At 45.3% G+C, this 21,268-nt stretch overlaps 1 protein-coding gene across 2 annotated transcripts in view; it reads left to right on the top strand.

Moving 5' to 3' along the window:
- The window catches only part of LOC140398375 (vesicle-fusing ATPase), a 405,179-nt gene that overhangs the window by 205,445 nt on the left and 178,466 nt on the right, over positions 1-21,268 (top strand). For both annotated transcript variants that reach the window (XM_072486990.1, XM_072486991.1), the window contains 4 exons: positions 1,773-1,868; positions 3,863-4,019; positions 6,284-6,417; positions 18,675-18,741. In XM_072486990.1, the coding sequence (XP_072343091.1) occupies positions 1,773-1,868; positions 3,863-4,019; positions 6,284-6,417; positions 18,675-18,741 (454 nt within the window). The remainder of the gene's footprint in view (positions 1-1,772; positions 1,869-3,862; positions 4,020-6,283; positions 6,418-18,674; positions 18,742-21,268) is intronic.

Raw genomic sequence — 21,268 nt, 5'->3', positions numbered from 1 at the left:
CATATTCTGTTTAACCACTGGGCTGTTGAACATGACCAGAGCTTTAACTCTCTATCCGTTGAGGCTGTTAAATATTGAGTGAGGTCATATTTACTCGAAGAATGTGATGCCTCCTTTGAAATTACCCAGCCTGTTAATGATTCAGTGGGTATAAAGTTTGTGGGCTACTTAGTCAAAGGTCAGTGAATTGTCTTGGTTTGATTGCTGATAGCTGCCAAGTTAGCAGGGACAGTTAAGTCTTAGTCACTTGCCTCGTGATTCCTGCAAGTATTGGCATTAAACAAGTGTTGGATTAGTCTTGGCTGTGATGCCTCTCGTTATTCTTTAATTTCTCTTCCTCCTCCTCCAATGCGATCCCTATTCTGATCTTAGCTCAGTGGATGCATTCTGCTTTAGAGTCAGAAGAACACCAATTCAAGCCGATTCCAGAGAGTTAAGTACATAGTTTAAGCTGACACTTCAGTGCAGTTCTGAGAGGATGCTGCACTGTCAGAGATATTGTCTTTTGGCTGCCACATGAACAAATGATTATGTTCCCTTTTGGAGCCATGCATTATTCAAAGTTCTCCCAATATACAATATTTATTTCACAAATAGCATCATTTTTAAAAATACATGTAGAATACCCAATTTTTTTCCTCCCAATTAAGGGGCAATTTAGTGTGGCTAATCCACCTACTCTACATATCTTTGGGTTGTAGGGGTGAGACCCATGCAGACACGGAGAGAATGTGCAAACTCCACATGGACAGTGACCCGGGGCTGAGATCGAACCCAGGTCCTCGGCACTGTGAGGCAGCAGTGCTAACCACTGTGCAACTGTGCCGCCCCTTACAAATAACATCATTAAAACCTGATATTTGGTCATTGCTGTTTGTGGGACCTGATGTTTGCAAATTAGCTGCTAAATTTTGCTATAATGCAGCAGTGACCACATTTCAAAAATACTTACTATAGAATACCTTTGGATGGCCTGAGGTCGTGAAAGGCGCTCTAGAAATACATTTACTGGAATCACAAATGAGCAGTGATCGGTTGGGTGACGTACCAAGGTACTTTCAGTATTCCTTGAACTATGCAGGTGTAATCAAATTGGGGTTTGAAAGGGTCCTCTCGTAAGAACTAGTTACCGAATACTTCACCTATTGAAAGAAAATAATCTCTTGCTTGAGCCTTGTTACAAAATGAATTGGTTGGATCCTGTGCATGAAGTCTTTTCTCTCAGGCTTCTTACCTCTACAAAACCATCTGAGGATGTGAAGAAATGTAAAAAAGCTAATGCAACGACTGCCTAATCAGCCAGGACTGAAAGCACAAAATTAAAACCGAAAATGCTGGGAAACCCCAGCAGGCTTGGCAGAATCGGAGGAGAGTTAACCTTTCAAGACTTCTTCATGCTGAAAGCATGATTGGTATTGAATAGCCATGATGTGGAGATGCCGGCGTTGGACTGGGGTGAGCACAGTACGAAGTCTTACAACACCAGGTTAAAGTCCAACAGGTTTGTTTCGATGTCACTAGCTTTCGGAGCGCTGCTCCTTCCTCAGGTTTCACCTCCGAAAGCTAGTGACATCGAAACAAACCTGTTGGACTTTAACCTGGTGTTGTAAGACTTCGTACGGTATTGAATAGGATATGGGATCAATTTTCTTCAGTTTTACTGTGAAATTGCCAAGTTAGAACCGGAGATCAGATTATTTTTCTTGCACGTATCATATCTTTAAATACAAAATTAGTTGATATTTGCTGTTTATTGTTCGTCCCATTATTAGGCAGCCACCAAAGTGGAAGTTGACATGGAGAAAGCTGAGAAACTGCAAGTATTGAGGGGAGACTTCCTGACATCTCTGGAAAATGATATTAAACCTGTGAGTATTTGATATGTGAACTGAAGCACAATGGTTCTATGATACCAAGACTAAAGTAAATTCAATGTCCATTCAAAGCTGGTGTGATTTGGAATTGGATTCAACAGCATTGATTGACTGTACTCTGTTTATACTTGAATGTTTGGTTTGTGAGTTGGGACCTGGTCTAATTTTATGTTTTTTGTACTGTGAATAATGTCCACATCAAGAAAATATTTCCAGTGACATTTCATCAATTCTTTTTGCTTATGTTTGTACAACATGGAGTCATTTTTGTTGTTGTTTTAACACAAGTCATTGATACAGAACATGTTACAATTCTGAGGTTTACAAGATTATGATTATGATCTTCAAGATAAAATGGAGGGGTAATGTGACCTATTCTGAAGTTTACATGATAACAGACCGGGGATGGGTAAAGATCAAAGAGAGACCCAGATTTTGTTACTAGCGCAATAGACCCCAGTCTCCTAAACTCCCAGAAAGGCGTTGAATGTATCAGGTAGTAAACAATTGTGCAATAAACTGTCATTTACTTCTAAGATGAAAGAGAACTGGTGTCAAGGATAGCTAATTAGCCTTGCATCCAGGTAAAAATGCTAATGTGTTTCATATTGTCATGAGGAAGAGTGAGGAGGAAGCCATTGTTGCGATTTGGCCACAGACCTTCTTACAAATCGATGAATATCACAAACAGCAAGGGACAGCAGTGAGAAGAAGCTGCTTAGCTTTACAAATGACTGCAGCTGGATGAGGGAGGGAGACAGTTTCTAGTTGAAGAGATGCATCCCACAGCCATCCCGGGATTCTGGGAGATTTGTCCTGATGTGGCCAAAGGGGAATAATCATTGGGACAGGCTTTACTAGCGGTAGTAAATTTAGGAAACTCTGCAAAAACTAAATGAAGCACCCGAAGGCAGTCACTCAAAGTTACTATTCAAAATGGAGAAATGTGAACCCATTCGAATCTGGAAACAACAATGGACAGTTTGTTATAAAGACAGTAATTCCATGGAGGGTGCAAGTATAAAAGAGAAAATTTTGTAGTTTTAAGTGTAAGTTGAGCACAAAATGAAAATGAGTGTTTAATCATAAGTGCTTTTACCCATTTGTTACAGTAAAAATCCTAAAAAGTTACATTTTATTGACATCCTTTTTCGCTATTAACTGTAAGTTTGAATTTCTTTTTAAACATTATCCGTTATCAGTCTCTGCAGGGATTGTAAGAAAAAGGAATGGTGTGATGTCACTTGGAACACTACAATATTGGAACAATGAAGCACCTTGAATCATTGAGTGCTGGATCTGAACGTTTCTATCAGGCTCTACCTTTCACAAAAATTGATTTAAAAAATAAATAAAATGTAATCGAGCTATTTCAAACTTTTCAAAAAACCTGACCTAAGTGGAATTGTGGCCAGCGAATTATTCCACTCTAAGTGCCACATGACAGCCATGAATCAAGCATGTTTCATTGATCCTTGAAGAAGTTATAGGTGACTCATTATGTTGAACCAGCATGGGATGTCACTATGAAAGATGGGGAAGAAGTGCAGTTTCTTGTTCTTTCCCTCATTCTGCTCAGCTCTTGATTTGAGCTGTCACTGTGGTAAGGGATTGAGCAGACATGTTATATGTTGCCCACAGGGTTGATACCTGTGTTGATGTGGCACGCCACCTTGCAGCAGGTTCACAGCATGGTTAGTGTGGAGAGTTTTGAGCAAGTCACTCGCTTACCCTCCCATTTGGAGACGTCGAATAACCAGCAGAGACAGAGTGCTGGGAACATGTTAGGTGGGTCATACACAGTACCTATTGAAACTAACTAACTGACTAAAAGGTTTCATGGTGTTCGACCCTCCCCTGTGAAGTTAGACTATGTTTTTGGTTAATATTGGCTGACTTGCATGAAATAATTTGTCATGTTGACATTCAGGCATGTGTTGATTTTCAGAAATACAGGTGTGACATGGTTTCTCAACTCTCTCTCGCAGGCTTTTGGCATAAACCAGGAAGATTATGACAGCTATATCATGAATGGAATCATTGTGTGGGGCGATCCAGTTACACGGGCCCTAGATGATGGAGAGTTGCTTGTGCAGCAAACCAAAAACAGTGAACGCACTCCACTCGTTAGCGTCTTGTTGGAAGGTAGGGCTATTTTCCTTGTCCCAGCGGGACAGGGTAGGAAATCAAGGGGGCATCTGTAAGCTGAGCACTTTCCTTTATTAAAAAATTGATCAGTGTTGTAGTTTAGGTTGTCCTGGCAAGTGAAGGCAACACTCCTACTTTGGCACTCCCGTGAGGAACCTGCATTCGATACTTAGTGTTCACTTGGAGGAGCAGATGACCAGAGATCTGGTCTCTGAATGCCAAGTTCCATGTCCATCAGGATATTTGCATCCAATGAGATTTACTACCCGGATACCTTTCATTATATTTAACCAGTCCCCCTGGTTAGGAGGCTCTAAATCAGGCTAACAATTGCCCACCTATGAAAAGGCTCCTGGATATGGGAGCAATCATGGAGTTTGGCTGCTGTTGGTTAAGAAGCTTATCTACTCCTGATTTAGAGATCTTTTGTGAAATTTATCTTCAAATGTTTTTTTAAATATAATATTGCCATCTTTAGGAAAATAGTTGGGCCTGACAGAGAGGCTAATCTCTGGTATATTCCAGACTGAATTAGACTTGTGAAAGCTGAATTGGGATTGAATCTGGATTGTAGATCTGTCACATTCCCTGTGTACTAGGTTTTATCAAATAAGCATTTTGTCCACTTGAGAATAGGACAACATACCAGGTGAGTAATTAAGGGTAACTGTTCAATCTAATTTCAAGTTCTGACTATTTACTGGTGTATTTAAAACTTTAAAAAATGAATCAGGGGCTTTAGCCAATTCACAGATGCCCATGTAGTTAAAGGTATAAAATTGACTGCTTAAAACAAGTGCTGCCTTAGTAAACAGAATCATCTTCACTCATGCGCAAGATCCATTCAATTCAATCAGACCACAGGGAACACCAAGTTGCCTCCTGTTGCCAACCTAAAGAATTGACCGAAGGAGTCTCCAGGAAATAGTGATTAATCTCCTGGACACGGCTGCAAACAATTGGGTATAAGGATCATGGAGACATTAAAAAAAAATGCCTTTTCTTTTCATTTTCTTTCCACATTCGTTTCTTAGTTATAAAAATATTAGATGTGGCGGTGAGGCATTTTGACTGGATGGAGCGTTCCTACGCCTTGTGATGAAACGTCCAACTTGATGACCATGAATGTACCACAGTGTTCCTAAATTCAACATCATTCTTTTGTATGTGTTAAATGTTGATTATCAGCTGATTGTTCAACTCCTTTGTTCAGTTCGTCTCCCTGTACTCTAGTCTTGTTGAGAAGGGAGTTGGGCTTGACAGACACTAAGCTCTGGTATATTGCACAGACTGACGTAAATTTGTAAAAGATCAATTGGGACTGAACTGGTCTGGATGCAGCAAGCTGATCTGTCGCGTCCCTGGTTTGCTGGGTTGAATTGAATGAGTTTCATGTCTTGTTAAGAATAGAATTACGCACTGGCAGAATGATAGAAATTCCTCTCGTAACCTATTTGCATTTGTTTTTAAGCATGTTTTTCAGTACTGCTTTGCAGATGGTGTTTTCTCATGCTGACTTCAATAGAGACCAAATCTGAAATGTGAAAACACTGCCAAATGTCCATCCAGTTGTACTGTTGCTTGAAAGCATAATCCCACACATCTCCATATACTGTTACTTAAGAAATTACGTTGTTCAGGCACAGTACAGGGGAATGGAAGAGCACGAAAGGCCAATCAACCATTCAAATCCATTATCACCAAAGAACCCTGTGCTCTTCCTCAGACTGATTTGAACAGCATTTTAAAGGTAGCTGTTGACTCGGGGTTAACTAAAATTAGCGTACGTTCCTGTCTTTTCTTGCCTGAGCTGGAACGTGTTCTGGCCAAAACTTCAGAGTATTCAACTCAAAGTACATAATTAGCTGCTGTTACGTCAGTTATTTTACTATTGTGGTTGGCAGCTGGCTTTTAGTGAGTAATATATATGGTATGTAAAATCATCCTGTCAGGAGTAAAACTGCTTCTTTAACAGAAATTTTCCAGAATTTTTCCCACTAATCGGCCTGGCTTTTATATTTGCCCCTCCCAGAAGCTTTCACGGATTCCAGTTGGTATGGGAAGTCTGTACTGTGACGCACAAGATGTAATAATGCAGCTGTGTGGGACACACTGGATGGGCCAGCATGTCTTTTCCTGTTTCTTATTGTGTTATTTTTGTAACACTTGGTTGTACCTGTTACATGCATACATTATACCTTTATTTCTAATGTGGGAAAATACCAGATTTGTTCATTAGCAGTGCTTTTAATTCTAAACAGGACCTCCAAACAGTGGCAAGACTGCATTGGCTGCGAAGATTGCAGAGAAGTCCGGATTCCCGTTCATTAAGATCTGCTCTCCTGATAAGATGATCGGATTCTCCGAAACAGCGAAATGCCAGGCCATTAAAAAGGTGACCTATCTCAGTACTTGACCTGTCAACAGTTGTCAAGCTTCACAACTTTCTTTTAAAAAAAAAAGAAGCATCACTTTAATCCCCTCCCCTGTAATTCGCAATCTAACACCGCAACCCCACCCTCTGATTTTTCTTTGCACAAGACTTTACCATATCCTGTGGATTAAATTGGCTTTGAGCCAGAAAACCATGGTCGATTTCCAGGATGATTATTAAACTGTATCTTGGCTGAGAGACATGAGTCACCGTTCAAATGCCGGTTGAAGATTTACGTGCCTGTGACATAAAATCATTCCTCGGGTCCTGTCACTAGACTGGAATTTAGGAATTTGAGGGCAGAACCACCCTGAAGAACTAAAGTGGGATTTTCTGGCGAGAAGGAAAAAGTCCAAAATTACATCCACCCGGCCTACTTTCTTGCCCTCTTCCTGTTTGCTCTTCCACTTTGCGTTCTTCTCACCTCTACTGCATTTTGCAGTTCTGTCTGCCTATCTAAGTAGGTTAAAGGCTCAAGCCTATCTTGAGGTCTATTGTGATCTTGGCTTGCATTTCCATGTAGCAGAGAGGAGTCGTTTGGTTGAGACTCTTAAGCAGAGGCCCTGTGTGTCACCTGATGGATGTAAACGGTCCCACTGAACTATTCAAAGTGATACAAGGAAGTCAATGCTGTTAATGGGGCTTACTCAAATTGGCTGCTGTTCTCCTATATTGGAACAATAATTGCATTTTAGAAATAACTGAAGTTCATGGGAAGTGGAATGCAGGTTTTTCTCTCTCTTCTTCTCCTTGCCTTCACCCGCCCTCCTCCACCTCCCCAGACAAAAAGCGATTTAATTTAGAAGCCAGTTCCATGGATGAGCTGAAAACTCCCTGATGTTTTGTTGAAAGTATAATGTTTGCTGTGGCTCACAGGAACACACACTAGCTTACTGCTATTGAGTTATTTCACTTGTGTGCGGCACTGCCACCCTGTGGCTGAAAATGTCAACTGGCAAAAAACCCATACAGGCCTGTCGATCGCATCTGAGGAGAAAATGTATGCTTGAGGATGCTTTGTCACAACAACTTGGGCGGAACGGCTGATTTGACACCAAGCCACATGAGAAATATGGGCAGGTTTGGTTAGAAAGCTAGATTTTAAAGGATGTCTAAAAGAAAGAAGACGTGGGGAGATAGATTGGAAGAGGGGGGGAATTCTGCAGTTTGTGACCCAGACAGCTTTGAAGGATAGCTACCAGTGGTGGAGAAATTAAAATTGGAGATGCACAGGAGATATCAGAATTGAAGGAGTGGGGGCGGTACGGTGGCGCAGTGGTTAGCAATGCTGCCTCACTGCACCGAGGACCTGGGTTCGATCCCAGCCCCGGGTCACTGTCCATGTGGAATTTGCACATTCTCCCTGTGCCTGCGGTGGGTCTCACCCCCACAACCCAAACGATGTGCTGGGTAGGTGGATTGGCCGCACTAAATTGCCCCTCATGAAAAAGAATTGGCCACTTTAAAGAAAAAAATAATAATTGAAGGAGTGCCGGCAACCTAAATGATTGTGGGAGCGGCAGGGTGGTGCGGTGGTTCGCACTGTTGCCTCATGGAGCCGAGGACCTGGGTTCGATCCCAGCCCCGGGTCACTGTCCGTGTGGAGTTTGCACATTCTCCCCATGTCTGCTTGAGTCTCACCCCACAACCCAAATATCTGCAGGGTAGGTGGATTGCCCCTTGGAAATTAAAAAAACCTGAAATCATAGTAGTGCTGGGGAAGTTTAGAGGTGGGAGCGGGGTGAATGCTCCGGGCAGAGAGGTGCTCTGGCCCTGGAGGGATTCAAAAAGAAGGACAGGAATATTAAAATTGAAGTATTGCTGGACTGGGAGCCAATAAGGTGCGTGAGCGCAGGGATAATGGGCGAAAGGAACTTGGTGCAAGTCAGGAAACAGGCAGCAGAAGTTTGAATCCATGGCAGATGGTGGAATTCAAATTCAATGAATAAATCTGGAATTAAAATCTAGTCCCAATATTGATGACCATGAAACCTTCAGATTGTCATAAAAAGCCATCTGGTTCTCTAACATGTTCGAGGGTCGGAATTCTGCTGTCCTTTCCCTAGTCTAACCTGCATGTCACTCCACACCCAAACTGTGATTGGCTGTTAACTGCAGTGGCCTAGCAAACTACTCAACAGCAGCTTAAATAATGCCTTTAACATAATGAGACATTCCTAGCTGCTTCACAGGAAAATTGTAAAACCAAGTATGATGTTGAGCCACGTGAGGAGTTGTTAGGTTAGATGGCCAAAAGGTTCGTCAAGGAGGTTGGTTTAAAGGTGTGTCTTAAAAGAGGAAAATCAAGAGATGTAGAGAGGATATTCCAGAGCTTAGGGTTAAGGCAACTAAAGGCACAACCACCAATGCTGGAACAGTCAAAATTGAGCATGCACAGGAGACCAGAATTAGAGGAGCGCAGATATCTCGGGAAGGTTGCGGGGCTGGAGGAGATTGCAGAGATCAGGAGAGGTAAAGCCGCGAAGGGATTTGAAAATGAGAGGAGAATTTTAAATCAGGACTTCGCTTGACCGAAGCCTGTGTAGCTCAGGAAGCACACGGGTGATGGCGGAACAAGACGTGCTGAGAAATGTTGAGAAATGACAAGTTGAGAAATGAACAGCAGAGTTTTGGATAACAGGTTTGCGGATGGTAGGGTACAGGAGATCAGCCAGCAATGTATCAGAATAGTCGAATCTTGAGGTAAAGAGGGCATGAAGGTTGAGGAGCAGATAAGTTGAAAAGGGGTGAAGTCAGGTAATGTTTCAGAGGTGGAAATAGGCGGTTTTAATGGTGGTACAAATGAGATTGGAAACTCATCTCTGGGAGACATAATTTCATCACAAGGTTGTGAATAGCCTGGCTTTATCTCAGAGTGGGAGAGGGCTGGAGTCGGTAGTTAGGAAAAGCAGTTTGGAGTGAGGACTGAAAACAAAGGCATAGGTATTTATTTATACTTGTTGAAATCTCTTGAGGTGCTGCACATCTTGCACTTAAGTGCAAAAATTCCACAATACTGTGATCAATTATTATGAATGAAATGTGTATTCTGTGATCAGGTAATCTTGCGAAGCAAAGGCCTTACTTTTCCTTTTGTAACTGGAACTCCTTCCTGATTACAGATTCCCAATTCAGATCTATTTATAGCCCATGTGAGAATTTTTTATAAGTAGTTTCCCATGTTGCATTTCCATTTGAAGCCTAGCCTGGTTGTCTGATGTCTTTAGTGGCTTACATGCACAGCCCAATATAACATTAGATGTTAGGATCTTGAGTGTTGGTGTGGACTGTCCCACCCACAGTTGACTTGCACCAGAAGTTGATTGAACTACATTGATCAGGTAGCAGTTGGAATTCCTGATTTGTTCGTCTATTTCCTTGCCATCCGTTTAAGAAGCTTCCCATGTCAGCTCAGTAAAGTTGCTCAGAGGTTTTAGACTGTTGACATGCTTGCATTGCAGTGCCTTTTTATTGTACTCTTTTTTTAAAAAAAATCTAACATCTTGAAAATGGAATGCTGCATTTAAAACTCCATGCTTGGTTAAAGATGGGGAGCTGCGCTTTAAGCTGACACCTGAAACTGACCACATTGCAATCTCTACAATTCCCTGATGAAAAGATCATAATGTTTATTATTGTCACAAGCAGACACATTAACACTGCAATGAAGTTACTGTGAAAAGCCCGTAGTCGCCACACACCAGCGCCTGTCCGGGTACATTGAGGCAGAATTCAGAATGTCAATTCATCGAACAGCGCGTCTTTCAGGACTTGTGGGAGGAAACTGGAGCACCCGGTGGAAACCCACACAGACATGGGGAGAACGTACAGACTCCACACAAAGTGGCCCAACCGGGAATCAAACCTGGGACCCTGGCGTTGTGAAGCAACAATGCTAACCATTGTGCCGCCCTAGCATTGACCCCAGTTTATGTTTGTTTGGTGGGATGTCAACCTTTTGTAGTTACCTGTAAACCAACAGTGCAGATCAGTTGCAGCTGATATCCTTAAAGTATGCAATTATTATTTTTTCCAATTAAGGGACAATTTGGCGTGGCTAATGAAATGAAATGAAACGAAAATCGCTTATTGTCACAAGTAGGCTTCAATGAAGTTACTGTGAAAAGCCCCTAGTCGCCACATTCGGGGAGGCTGGTACGGGAATTGAACCGTGCTGCTGGCCTGCCTTGGTCTGCTTTAAAAACCAGCGATTTAGCTCAGTGTGCTAAACCATCCACCTACCATGCATGTTTTTGGGTTGTGGGGGTGAAACCCACGCAGACACGGGGAGAATGTGCAAACTCCACAGGGACAGTAACTCAGGGCCGTGATTCGAACCCAGGTCCGCAGCGCCGTAGTCCCAATGCTCACCACTGCATCACGTGCCCCCCCTTGCTGATATCCTTAAAGTGAGAATCCTAGAAGCAGAATCCTGATTGCATTCACAAGTTGCCGAATCCCATTCCAGAGACTTGAGCACAAAATCTAGGCTTTAACTACAGTGCGGCACTGAAAAGTGCGGCAGTGTCGAGTGGTTTCATCTTTCAGATAAGCTGTTAAACTGAAATCCTGTCTGCCCACAAGTGGATGTGAAAGATCGCATAGCACTATTTGAAGAGCAGGTGAGTTCTCCCTGGTGTCCTGGCCAATATTTATCCCTCAACCAAAACCACTAAAACAGATTTAAACATCTTTCTCTGTAAGAGGGAGGTAGCACAGGATGACATATAATCACAGGAAAGTGACTTTGGGGCTTGTGTATTTTTGAAGCCCAACTCGGATGTAGAATTGATGACAATTACTAATGGAAGACCCAGGTTCAACACCTTCATAAAATCTACCTCATCGCTTGTTCTGTACCTCTTTTTGTCATTCGGTGTTAAATTTTCTTTGCTAGCCATCCTGCGAAGCATCTCGGGACATTTTGCTGTGTTAAAGTTTTTTTTTAATAAACATTTTATTTAGGTATTTTTGGTATAGTAACAACAACCAAATAAACAATATACATAAAACCATAAACATTGCGTAAAAGCCATTTACCTCTCGTACAGGTCCCTCCCTTATTGACCCCCTACTCTAATCTAAACTAGCCCCCCCCCCCCCCCCCCCCCCCCCCCCCCCCCCCCCCCCCCCCCCCCCCCCGTCTGCTGAGGATTAATTTCCCGCAAAGAAGTCGACGAACGGTTGCCACCTCCGGGTGGACCCTAACAGTGACCCTCTCAAGGCGAACTTGATTTTCTTCCAAACAGAGAAACTTAGCCATGTCCGATAGCCAGGTCTCTGACTTCGGGGGCTTTGAGTCCCTCCATGCTAATAGTATCCGTCTCTGGGCTATCAGGGAAGCAAAGGCCAGAACGTCTGCCTCTTTCTTCTCCTGGATTCCCGGGTCTTCCGACACCCCGAAAATCGCCACCTCTGGACTCAGCGCCACCCTTGTTTTTAAACACCGTGGACATGACGTCCGCAAACCCCTACCAAAATCCCTTAAGCTTTGGACATGTCCAAAACATGTGGACATGGTTCGCTGGTCCTCCCGCACATTTTGCGCACCTGTCCACCACCCCAAAGAATCTGCTCATCCGGGCCACTCATGTGAGCCCGGTGAACAACCTTAAATTGTATCAGGCTGAGCCTGGCACATGTTGCGGACATGTTGACTCGACTCAACACGTCTGCCCATAGACCATCCTCTATCTTGCCTCCCAGCTCCTCCTCCCACTTGCGCTTCAGCTCCTCGGTCTGCGACTCCTCCGACCCCATAAGCTCCTTATAAATGCCCGAGACGCTCCCTTCTCCTTCCCACCCTCTGGAAACTACCCTGCCCTGAATCCCACTTAGCGGTAGGAGCGGGAAGGTTGACATCTGTTTACGAAGGAAGTCCAGCACCTGCAGATACCTGAATTTGTTTCCCCTCGCCAACCCAAACTTTTCCTCCAATGCCCTCATACTCTGAAAGCTCCCCATTATGAACATACCCCCATCTCCTCAATCCCCGCTCTCTGCCATAACCGGAAACCCCGTCCATACCGCAAAGCGGTGACTATCACAGATTGGGGCCCAGACCGATGCTCCCACATGCCGCCTCCACTGGCCCCAAACTCTCAGGGCTGCCATCACCACTGGTGGAGTACCGTGCCGGCGGGAACGGCAGAGACGCAGTTACCATCGCCCCCAAACTGGTGCCCTTACATGAAGCCGCCTCGATACGCATCCATGCTGACCCCTCCCCCACCACCCACTTCCTGATCATGGCTATATTAGCCGCTCAGTAATAGTTGCTAAAATTTGGCAGCCCGCCCTGTCCCCGACTCCGCTCAAACATTACCTTCTTTACTCACGGGGTCTTGCCCGCCCAGACGAAGCCCGTGATCACTCTGTTGACCCGCTTAAAAAAGGACCGTGGAATAAAGATGGGGAGACACTGAAATACAAATAGGAATCTCGGGAGGATCGTCATCTTCACCCTCCCAGTCAGTTTGCACCCTCCCAGCCAGAGACAACGGAAGCGCGTCCCATCTCCGAAAATCAGACTTCATTTGGTTCACCAGACAGGCCAGATTCAATTTATGAACCCGGTCCCATTCCCGCGCCACCTGGTACCTAAAGCTTCCCTCTACTAACCTAAACGGCAGCTCTCCCAGTCGCCTCTCCTGCCCCCTCACCTGGACCACAAACCTTTCTCACTTTCCCATATTAGGCTTATACTCGGAAAACCGGCCAAATTCCCCTAGAGACCTCCTGATTTCTTCCATCCCCTCTATTATAGCCAGCGCAAACAACAGTGGGGAGAGGGGGCATCCCTGTCTCGTCCCCTGGTGCAGTCTAAAATAGTCCGATGTTGTCCCATTCGTCCGTACTCTTGCCACAGGAGCCTGATTCAGTAACCTGACCCAGTCAATAAAGCCCCGCCCGAATCTGAACCGTCCCAGTTTCTCCCACAGATAGTCCCATTCTACCCAATCAAAAGCCTTTTCTGCATCCACTGCGATCACTACCTCCACCTCCCTACCTTCCGGGGACATCATGATCACATTTAACAACCTTCTTACATTGGCCACCAACTGTCTGCCCTTAGCAAACCCCGTCTGGTCCTCTCCAATAACGTCCAGAACACAATCCTCGATGACAAGAATTTGGCCCGCAACTTGGCATCTACATTCAACAGGGAGATTGGCCTGTCGGACCCCCACAGCTCTGGGTTCTTGCCCCGCTTAAGAGTCAGCGAAATCGTTGCCTATGACATCGTCGGGGGCAACACTCCTCTTTCCCTTGCCTCATTGAACATCCTCGACAACACCGGCCCCAATATCCCCGAGAACGTTTTATAAAACTCCACTGGGTACCCGTCCGGACCTGGGGCCTAACCCACCTGCATTGCCTTCAAGCCCTCCACTATCTCTACCAGCCCGATTGGGGCCTCCAGCCCTTCTACCCGCTCCCCGTCCACCTTTGGGAAATTCAGCCCCTCCAAGAAGTGCCTCAACCACTTCGGGAATTCCGACCTGTACAGCCTGCTGTAGAAGTCCCTAAACGCCTTATTCACCCCTACTGAATCACCAACCAGGTTCCCGTCTCCGTCCTTTACTTTCCCTATCTCCCTAGCTGGCTGCCTCTTCCTAAGCTGCTGTGCAAGCATTCTGCTGGCCTTCTCTCCATGTTCATAGATCGCCCCCCTCGCCTTTCTCAGCCGTTCCACCGCCCTCCCCGTGGTCAGCAAGCTAAATTCCACCTGTAACCTCCACCGTTCCCTTAAAAGCCCTGCCTCTGGGGTCTCCTATCAATCTGTAGTATCTCCTTTACCAGTCAGTCCATCTCTGCCCTGTCCACCTTCTCCCTATGGGCTCGGATCAAGATCAGCTTCCCCCCTGACCACCGCATCCAGTGCTTCCCACACCACCGCTGCTGAAATTTCCCCCGTGTCATTGACCTGCAGGTAGCTCTGAATACATTTCCTCAGCCGCTCGCACACCCCTTCATCCGCCAAAGTCCCACATCCAACCTCCAGTGCAGGCGCCGGTTACTGTCTTTACTAACCTGCAGGTCAACCCATGTCTGAGATTGTAATCGCTGAGTACCCCGTGTCCACCACCCTAGCCAGCAAGGCCCTGCTCAAAATAAAGAAATCAATCTGGGAATACACTTTATGCACGTGTGAGTAGAAGGAGAAGTCCTTGACCCAAATCTTCATGGATCCAAACTCCCCCACCCCCCCATCAGCTCCATGAACCCTCTTAGTTCCTTTGCCATTGCTGGCACCCTGCCCGTTCTCGAGCTTGACCGGTCCAAGCCAGGGGTCACAACTGTGTTGAAGTCCCCTCCCATGACCAACCTGTGCAAGTCCAGGTCCGGTATCTTCCCCAGCATCCTCTTTATAAACTCCATATCATCCCAATTTGGCGCATACACATTCACTAATACCACCTGCACCCCTTCTAGCTTCCCACTGACCATAATGTACCGACCTCCCACATCCGAGACTATTCTACCCGCCTCAAACACCACCCGCTTATTGATCAGGATCGCAAGCCCTCTAGTCTTTGAATCTAGTCTAGAGTGAAAGACCTGACTGACCCAGCCTTTCCTCAGTCTAACCTGATTCGTTACTCTAAGGTGCGTCTCCTGCAACATTACCACGTCCGCCTTCAATCCCCTAAAATGCGCAAACACATGTGCCCTTTTGACCGGCCCATTTAACCCGCGAACATTCCAGATGATCAACCTAGTTGGGGGGCTCATTTCCCTCCCCTCATTCTTCTTCTCCCCCCCCCCCCCCCACCCCCGCCAATCAGCCATCCCCTTTTTTAGACCCGCCTCCAGCCCATGCTCCGCTCCTCCACCGGTCCATCCCCAGGCAGACCCCGCCGCAAACCTCCTCTCTGTCCCTCAGCCCAAGTCCCTCCCTCGTCAGCAGAACTTTTGTCCCCCTCCCTTCCCTAGTACCAACACCCTGTAACCCAACCCCTTTACTAAACCAAACCCCCCACTCACTGCGCTTCCGAGAGCTAGCTCACCCAGCTAGCTTGGTGGCCCCCATCCCTGGCACCAGATAGTCTCCCACCTATTGTTCCCTCCCGCTCATACAAACAAACTCCAACATCAAACAATCCCCACACAATTGCCCAACAGAAAAATACCAAGATCAAAACAAGCACACCTCCATCCCCCAACAGTGCAAATGAAAACCTTCACTCACTCAGCTCTACCGCTGGTTCCAAATCAATGCAAACGGCATCACAAACATCTTCCATGAAACGCAAAACGAGAAACTTTTTACAAAAACAGAGAAACAAAAAGAAAAAAAAACCTACGTTGCAGCCAAGTTCCAAAGTTCTCAATCCATCACCAGCCCTTTCTTTTTCGCAAAGTCCAACGCGTCCTCGGGCGATTCGAAGTAGAAGTGCTGATCCTCATGCGTGACCCAGAGACAGGCTGGGTATAACAGTCTAAACTTCACCTTTTTCTTAAAAAGGATCGACCTGATCTGGTTGAAGCCTGCTCTCCTCCTGGCCACCTCTACACTCAGGTCCTGGTAAACCCGCAGGATGCTATTGTCCCACTTACAGCTCCGTGTCTGCTTGGCCCACTGTAGAATGCACTCCTTATCTGAGAACCTGTGGAATCTCACCACCATTGCTTTCAGGGGGAGGGGGGGGGGCGGTTTCTCACATTTGCGGCTTCCTCACGAGTGCTCTGTGAGCCCTATCCACCTCCAAGGTCGGGAGAATGTCCCATTCCCCAGCAGCTTCACAAACATGTCTGCGATGTATGCCCCAGCGTTCGTTCCTTCGGACCCCTCCGGGAGCCCGACGATTCTTAGGATCGGCCGGTGGGACCTATTTTCTAGGTCCTCCACCTTCTCCAGGAGCTTCTTCTGCTGGTCCCTCAGCATCCCCACCTCCAGCTCCACCGCAGTCTGATGTTCCTCCTGCTCGGCCAGCGCCTTCTCCACCTTCTGGATCGCTCGATCCTGGGCGTCCAATCTATGCTCCAACCGCTCAGTCGACTCTTTTATCGGGTCCAAGCAGTCCCGTTTCTGCGTAGCAAAGCCTTCCTGAATGACTTGCATCAGCTGCTCCATAGACTGCTGGGTCGACAAGCCAGAGGTCTGAACCTCCACCATGCTGTCTTCTGTTGCAGCTTCAGCCCAAGCCTTCTCTATCTTTTTGTTTCTGCCCTTACGAACACTTCTAGTCCTTCTCTCCATGCAGCGAAGTGGGAATTCAGTAAACAATTGCCACTAACATCCGTTTTACAATTTAAGTCCGGTAGAAAAACGGGGGAAAGGTCCAAAATTCCAACCAGAGCGGGAGCCACCAAATGTGCGACTTACTCCTCCATAGCCGCCAGCAGAAGTCCTGCTGTGTTAAAGTTGCTAGCCAGACGCATGGTGTTTTTCATACTAAAGCATTAACAAATGAGATTTGATGAGAGGTGCGCAGTCTGATTATATTTTGGAGCGGGGGGAAATATTTCCACAAGACAGTGAGTGAGTAGCTACTGGAGGGCATAAATTTAAGTTCATGCAATAAACAGAGTGCAAGCTATTTAAGTAAAGGGCAAATGAATTTCAATGTAGATAGGGATGAAGTAGTGCATTTTGGTGGGAGAGATAAAAAGGAAAGATACATTAGACTCACAAAATAGAGTAAAGGCACAAAAGCACCATGGAGTACAAGTACACATCGTTAGAAGTAGCAATGGAGGTTAACAGCCATAAGAAAATGCCTTGGGGTTCATTTCTCAAAAAATACCATTCAAAAGCAGGAAAGTAATGTTGGAGTGCTAAGGAACCTTGTTTAAAGCACAATAAGACTTGTGCACAATTTTGGTCATGTATTGAAAAAAGGATATTGGAATGCTAAAGTGTAAAATAAATTTCTATGGTAGATAGTTGTACCCACTCAGTTCTTCTGTTAGGCCAGCCTGAACCAGGATGAGGTTCTCATCTCTAGAAAAGAGAATGCTGAGGGGCACCCTGAGCGAGAACTTAAAGATTATGAAAATGTTTGATAGGGTGAAGGTGAAAAGACGTTAAAAACTTGTGGTTTTAAATGTAAGATTGATAAATCAAGTAAGAAATTTGAGAGGAATCTCTTCACTCAGTGGTGAGAATATGGCACTTGCTACCGCAGATTGGGGTGAGCAGCATAGGTGCATTTAAAGGGAAGTTAGAGAAACACAGGAGGGAGAAAGGGATATAAGAATATTGCTTTCCGTAGAATCCCTACAGTGCAGAAGGAGGCCATTTGGCCAATCAACTCTGCGCCGACCCTCTGAAATAGAACCCCACCTAAGCCCATTCCCCCGCCCTAGCCCCATAACCGTGTAACCTCATCTAAACGTTGGACACCAAGGGGAAATTTAGCATCACAAATCCACCCAACTTGCACATCTTTGCACTGTGGGTGGAAACTGGAGCACCCGGAGGAAACTCACGCAAAGAAAAATGTACAAACTACACACTGATGGTCACCCATGGCCAGTATTAAACCTGGGACCCTGGTGCTGTGAGGCAGCAGCACTAACCACTGCCACTATGTCATCCCAATGTCGTCATGAGCATGGAAGGCAGTGTATATGGAGCATAAACACTGGTATAGATTGGACAGTTTATTTGCTGTAAATTCTATGTAAAGGCGAAAGATTAAAAGGCGCATGTTTGTGTACAGAGTTGCTGGGATATGAAATTGCCTAACAGTCACTTCGGTGGAAGTAGCATCCATCAAATGTCGCCAAACGGGAAGATGTTGAATACTTGAAGATAACTTTGCAGGGATGTAGGGAAAAAGGACCATGTATTATAGGGCTGCCCTGGCTGTGATGGGCTGATTGGCTACTTCATGGGCTTTAACACACTAGTGCAAGCGCTTCATGGCACTTTGAATATTGGGCACGCAAATGCTGTGTTTAGACATGGAGTTTTACCTTCAGGTTTGTTGTGAGTGTATGCTGAGTTTGTGATGGACAGAATTTAAGTTTTATCAAGTTCCTCCATTGTCAATTTCAGGAATGGATGCCAGATATTGTATGATGCGGCTTGTTGGCAGGAACGTAGCATATGACAATATTATTGAAATTTGCTGAAGATTTTGTAACATTACACTGAAGCATAGTGTATATTTCGGTGTGCAAGCTCTCCACTTACAAAAGCAGATGTGCTACCACAGGCCTAACCGATGAATTATTTAATAATCTTATCTATTAATTTCTGTTGACAGATCTTTGAGGATGCATACAAGTCCCAACTGAGCTGTGTTGTGGTTGATGACATTGAGCGACTGCTAGGTAAGCCAGAGAGACATCAAGTCTACCAAGGCACCAACTATCGTGTACATCGAGCATGACATTTTCCTGTGGTTAATCCAAGAAGCCTCCTGTCAAAATAGGCTGGAGGTAGCTACTGGATTGCCCAATACCAGTTGCATTCGGTCAATTCATTTTCATTTCTTTTGTGTTCACAATTTGAGGTCATGACGAGGGAGCTGACTTGCATGATAATGGCTTGACTCCTCTGCTGTAAGCTTCTGAATTTCTCGGGTGAACCAATGCCAAGGGGCTTTTGTATATTTCCCATTATTTAAGTATTGTACCTTATATCCCCTGTCCAACTCTGAGGAATTTACTGGCCCACGTTGGTTGTCCATGGAACCTTGTAACTTCTTTTCACTCCCAGAATGTAGACTGTGTCAGAATGCATCCACAACATTAGACCATGAAGAACATTAAATTTCAGTCCATCCTAAGATCACATATTAGCAATCTCACTTTGTCCCTTTCCCTTTTGGCTGACTTGCTGTGTGGGTTCTAATGCCTCTGAGCTGTCGGAGATCAACCAAAGCTGAGGTCAGCCAGCTCTTGCTTTACAAATTTTGGTAAGATTTTCTTGTTCATTCTGTGGGAGCCCCATTTAGAAGTTTATCTTTGCCATTAAATACTATTAAGGAACGAGGGAGATCAGGAATAGAACATAGAACAGGCCCTTCGGCCCTCGATGTTGTGCCGAGCCTAAAGTGCACAATAGGCCAGAAATTGAAAGATGAGTTTTCCCCAGGAATTGCTACGCTCAAGGTTACAAAGGTTAGGAGCGGGTGAGGTCACAGAGGGATTTGAACATGAGGATAAAATGTTTTAAATTGATGCACTAGTGTATTGGAAACCAATGAAGGTCAGCAAGCAAGTCAGCTGCTGAATTTGACTGAAGTTAAGTTATTGAGGTTTGAAGATTGGAGACCAGCACGAAGAGTATATGAATAGTTGAATGGGAAATCTTTTCCCTTTCCCCTTCGATCCTATCTCATGGCTGCTCAGTCCAGTCGAACTTTATTTCAGCACAGACCAGGCATTGAATATGGGGGTCTTAGTGACCTGTTAGAATAATGATTGGTGGAGAGTTGAGACGTCTGTTGCTTGAATTGTGACAGTAACCAAATTCTTAACTGTGGGTTAGTGCTTCCTGGGTGGGGTAAATTGCCAAGATGAAGAAGTGGATGTCCCAAACCCTATGGTAAATTTGAGATTGAAACCTTAGTGTTCCATGCTAAGCAGCAAGACTGTTTTAAATATAGTGTCACAATGAAACCAAAACTTTTTGCCTAAACTATTAAAATGCAGAAATTGGACCTGTCATAGCTAGCTGCAAGCCATGAGCTTTTTTGTTTGTGCATGAGCATATTGTAAAGCCCAATATTCAGATTATTTAAATCGTAGCGTTTAAAGTTTTTTTGAATTGGGAACCCTATATGCGATACAAAGTCTACGTTTCTCCAACTGTGGTCTTGTACCCCTTTTCTACTTCTCACCCTGCCATTGATGGCCATGCTGACGGTGTCGAGGCCCTAAATTATAGAACTCCTTCCCCAATTTGTCTGCCTTTTGGCTCCCTCCCCTCCTTTAAGACATTTAACAAGCATTTTGTCATCTGTCCTATTTTGGTACTGTCAAGTTTAGTCTGACTACATTCTTGTGAAAAGCCTTGGGGTGTTTTCCTCTGTTAAATAAACTGTATGAATGCAAGTTATTCCCATAGAATCCCGACAGTGCAGAAGGAGGCCATTTGGCCCATCAAGTCTGCACCTGTTCTCTGAATGAGCACCCTACCCACGCCCACTTGACTACCCCATCCCCAGAACCCCACCCAATTCGCACAGCCCTGGACACTAAGAGACAATTTAGCATGGTCAATCCACCTAACCTGCATATCTTTGGACTGTGGGAAGAAACCAGAGCCCCCGGAGGAAACCCATGCATATACGGGGAGAACGTGTAAACTCCACATGGACAGTCACCCGAGGCCGCAATTGAACCCGGGTCCCTGGCGCCTTGAGACAGCAGTGCTAACCACTGTGTCAGCATTCATAGAGGGTGCTACTTGACCGAAAGTATGGAGATGTGTGAAGGTGTACGTTTGCTGGCTTCTCCTGTGTTCCAGATGTAATGGACATCATCCTCTGGAATATGCTCTCTCTGCTGGTGGTATGAGATATTTGTTGTCTAATTCTTTCAAAGAACAAAGAACAAAGAAATGTGCAGCACAGGAACAGGCCCTTCGGCCCTCCAAGCCCGTGCCGACCATGCTGCCCCACTAAACTACAATCTTCTACACTTCCTGGGTCCGTATCCTTCTATTCCCATCCTATTCATATATTTGTCAAGATGCCCCTTAAATGTCCCGATCGTCCCTGCTTCCACTACCTCCTCCGGTAGCGAGTTCCAGGCACCCACTACCCTCTGCGTAAAAAAACTTGCCTCGTACATCTACTCTAAACCTTGCCCCTCTCACCTTAAACCTATGCCCCCTAGTAATTGACCCCTC

Source organism: Scyliorhinus torazame, chromosome 21 (genome assembly GCF_047496885.1).
Source record: "Scyliorhinus torazame isolate Kashiwa2021f chromosome 21, sScyTor2.1, whole genome shotgun sequence".
In the NCBI taxonomy this organism is placed as follows: domain Eukaryota; kingdom Metazoa; phylum Chordata; class Chondrichthyes; order Carcharhiniformes; family Scyliorhinidae; genus Scyliorhinus; species Scyliorhinus torazame.
Note: the sequence above shows the minus strand (reverse complement) of the source record. Positions and strands in the feature narration are given on the sequence as shown.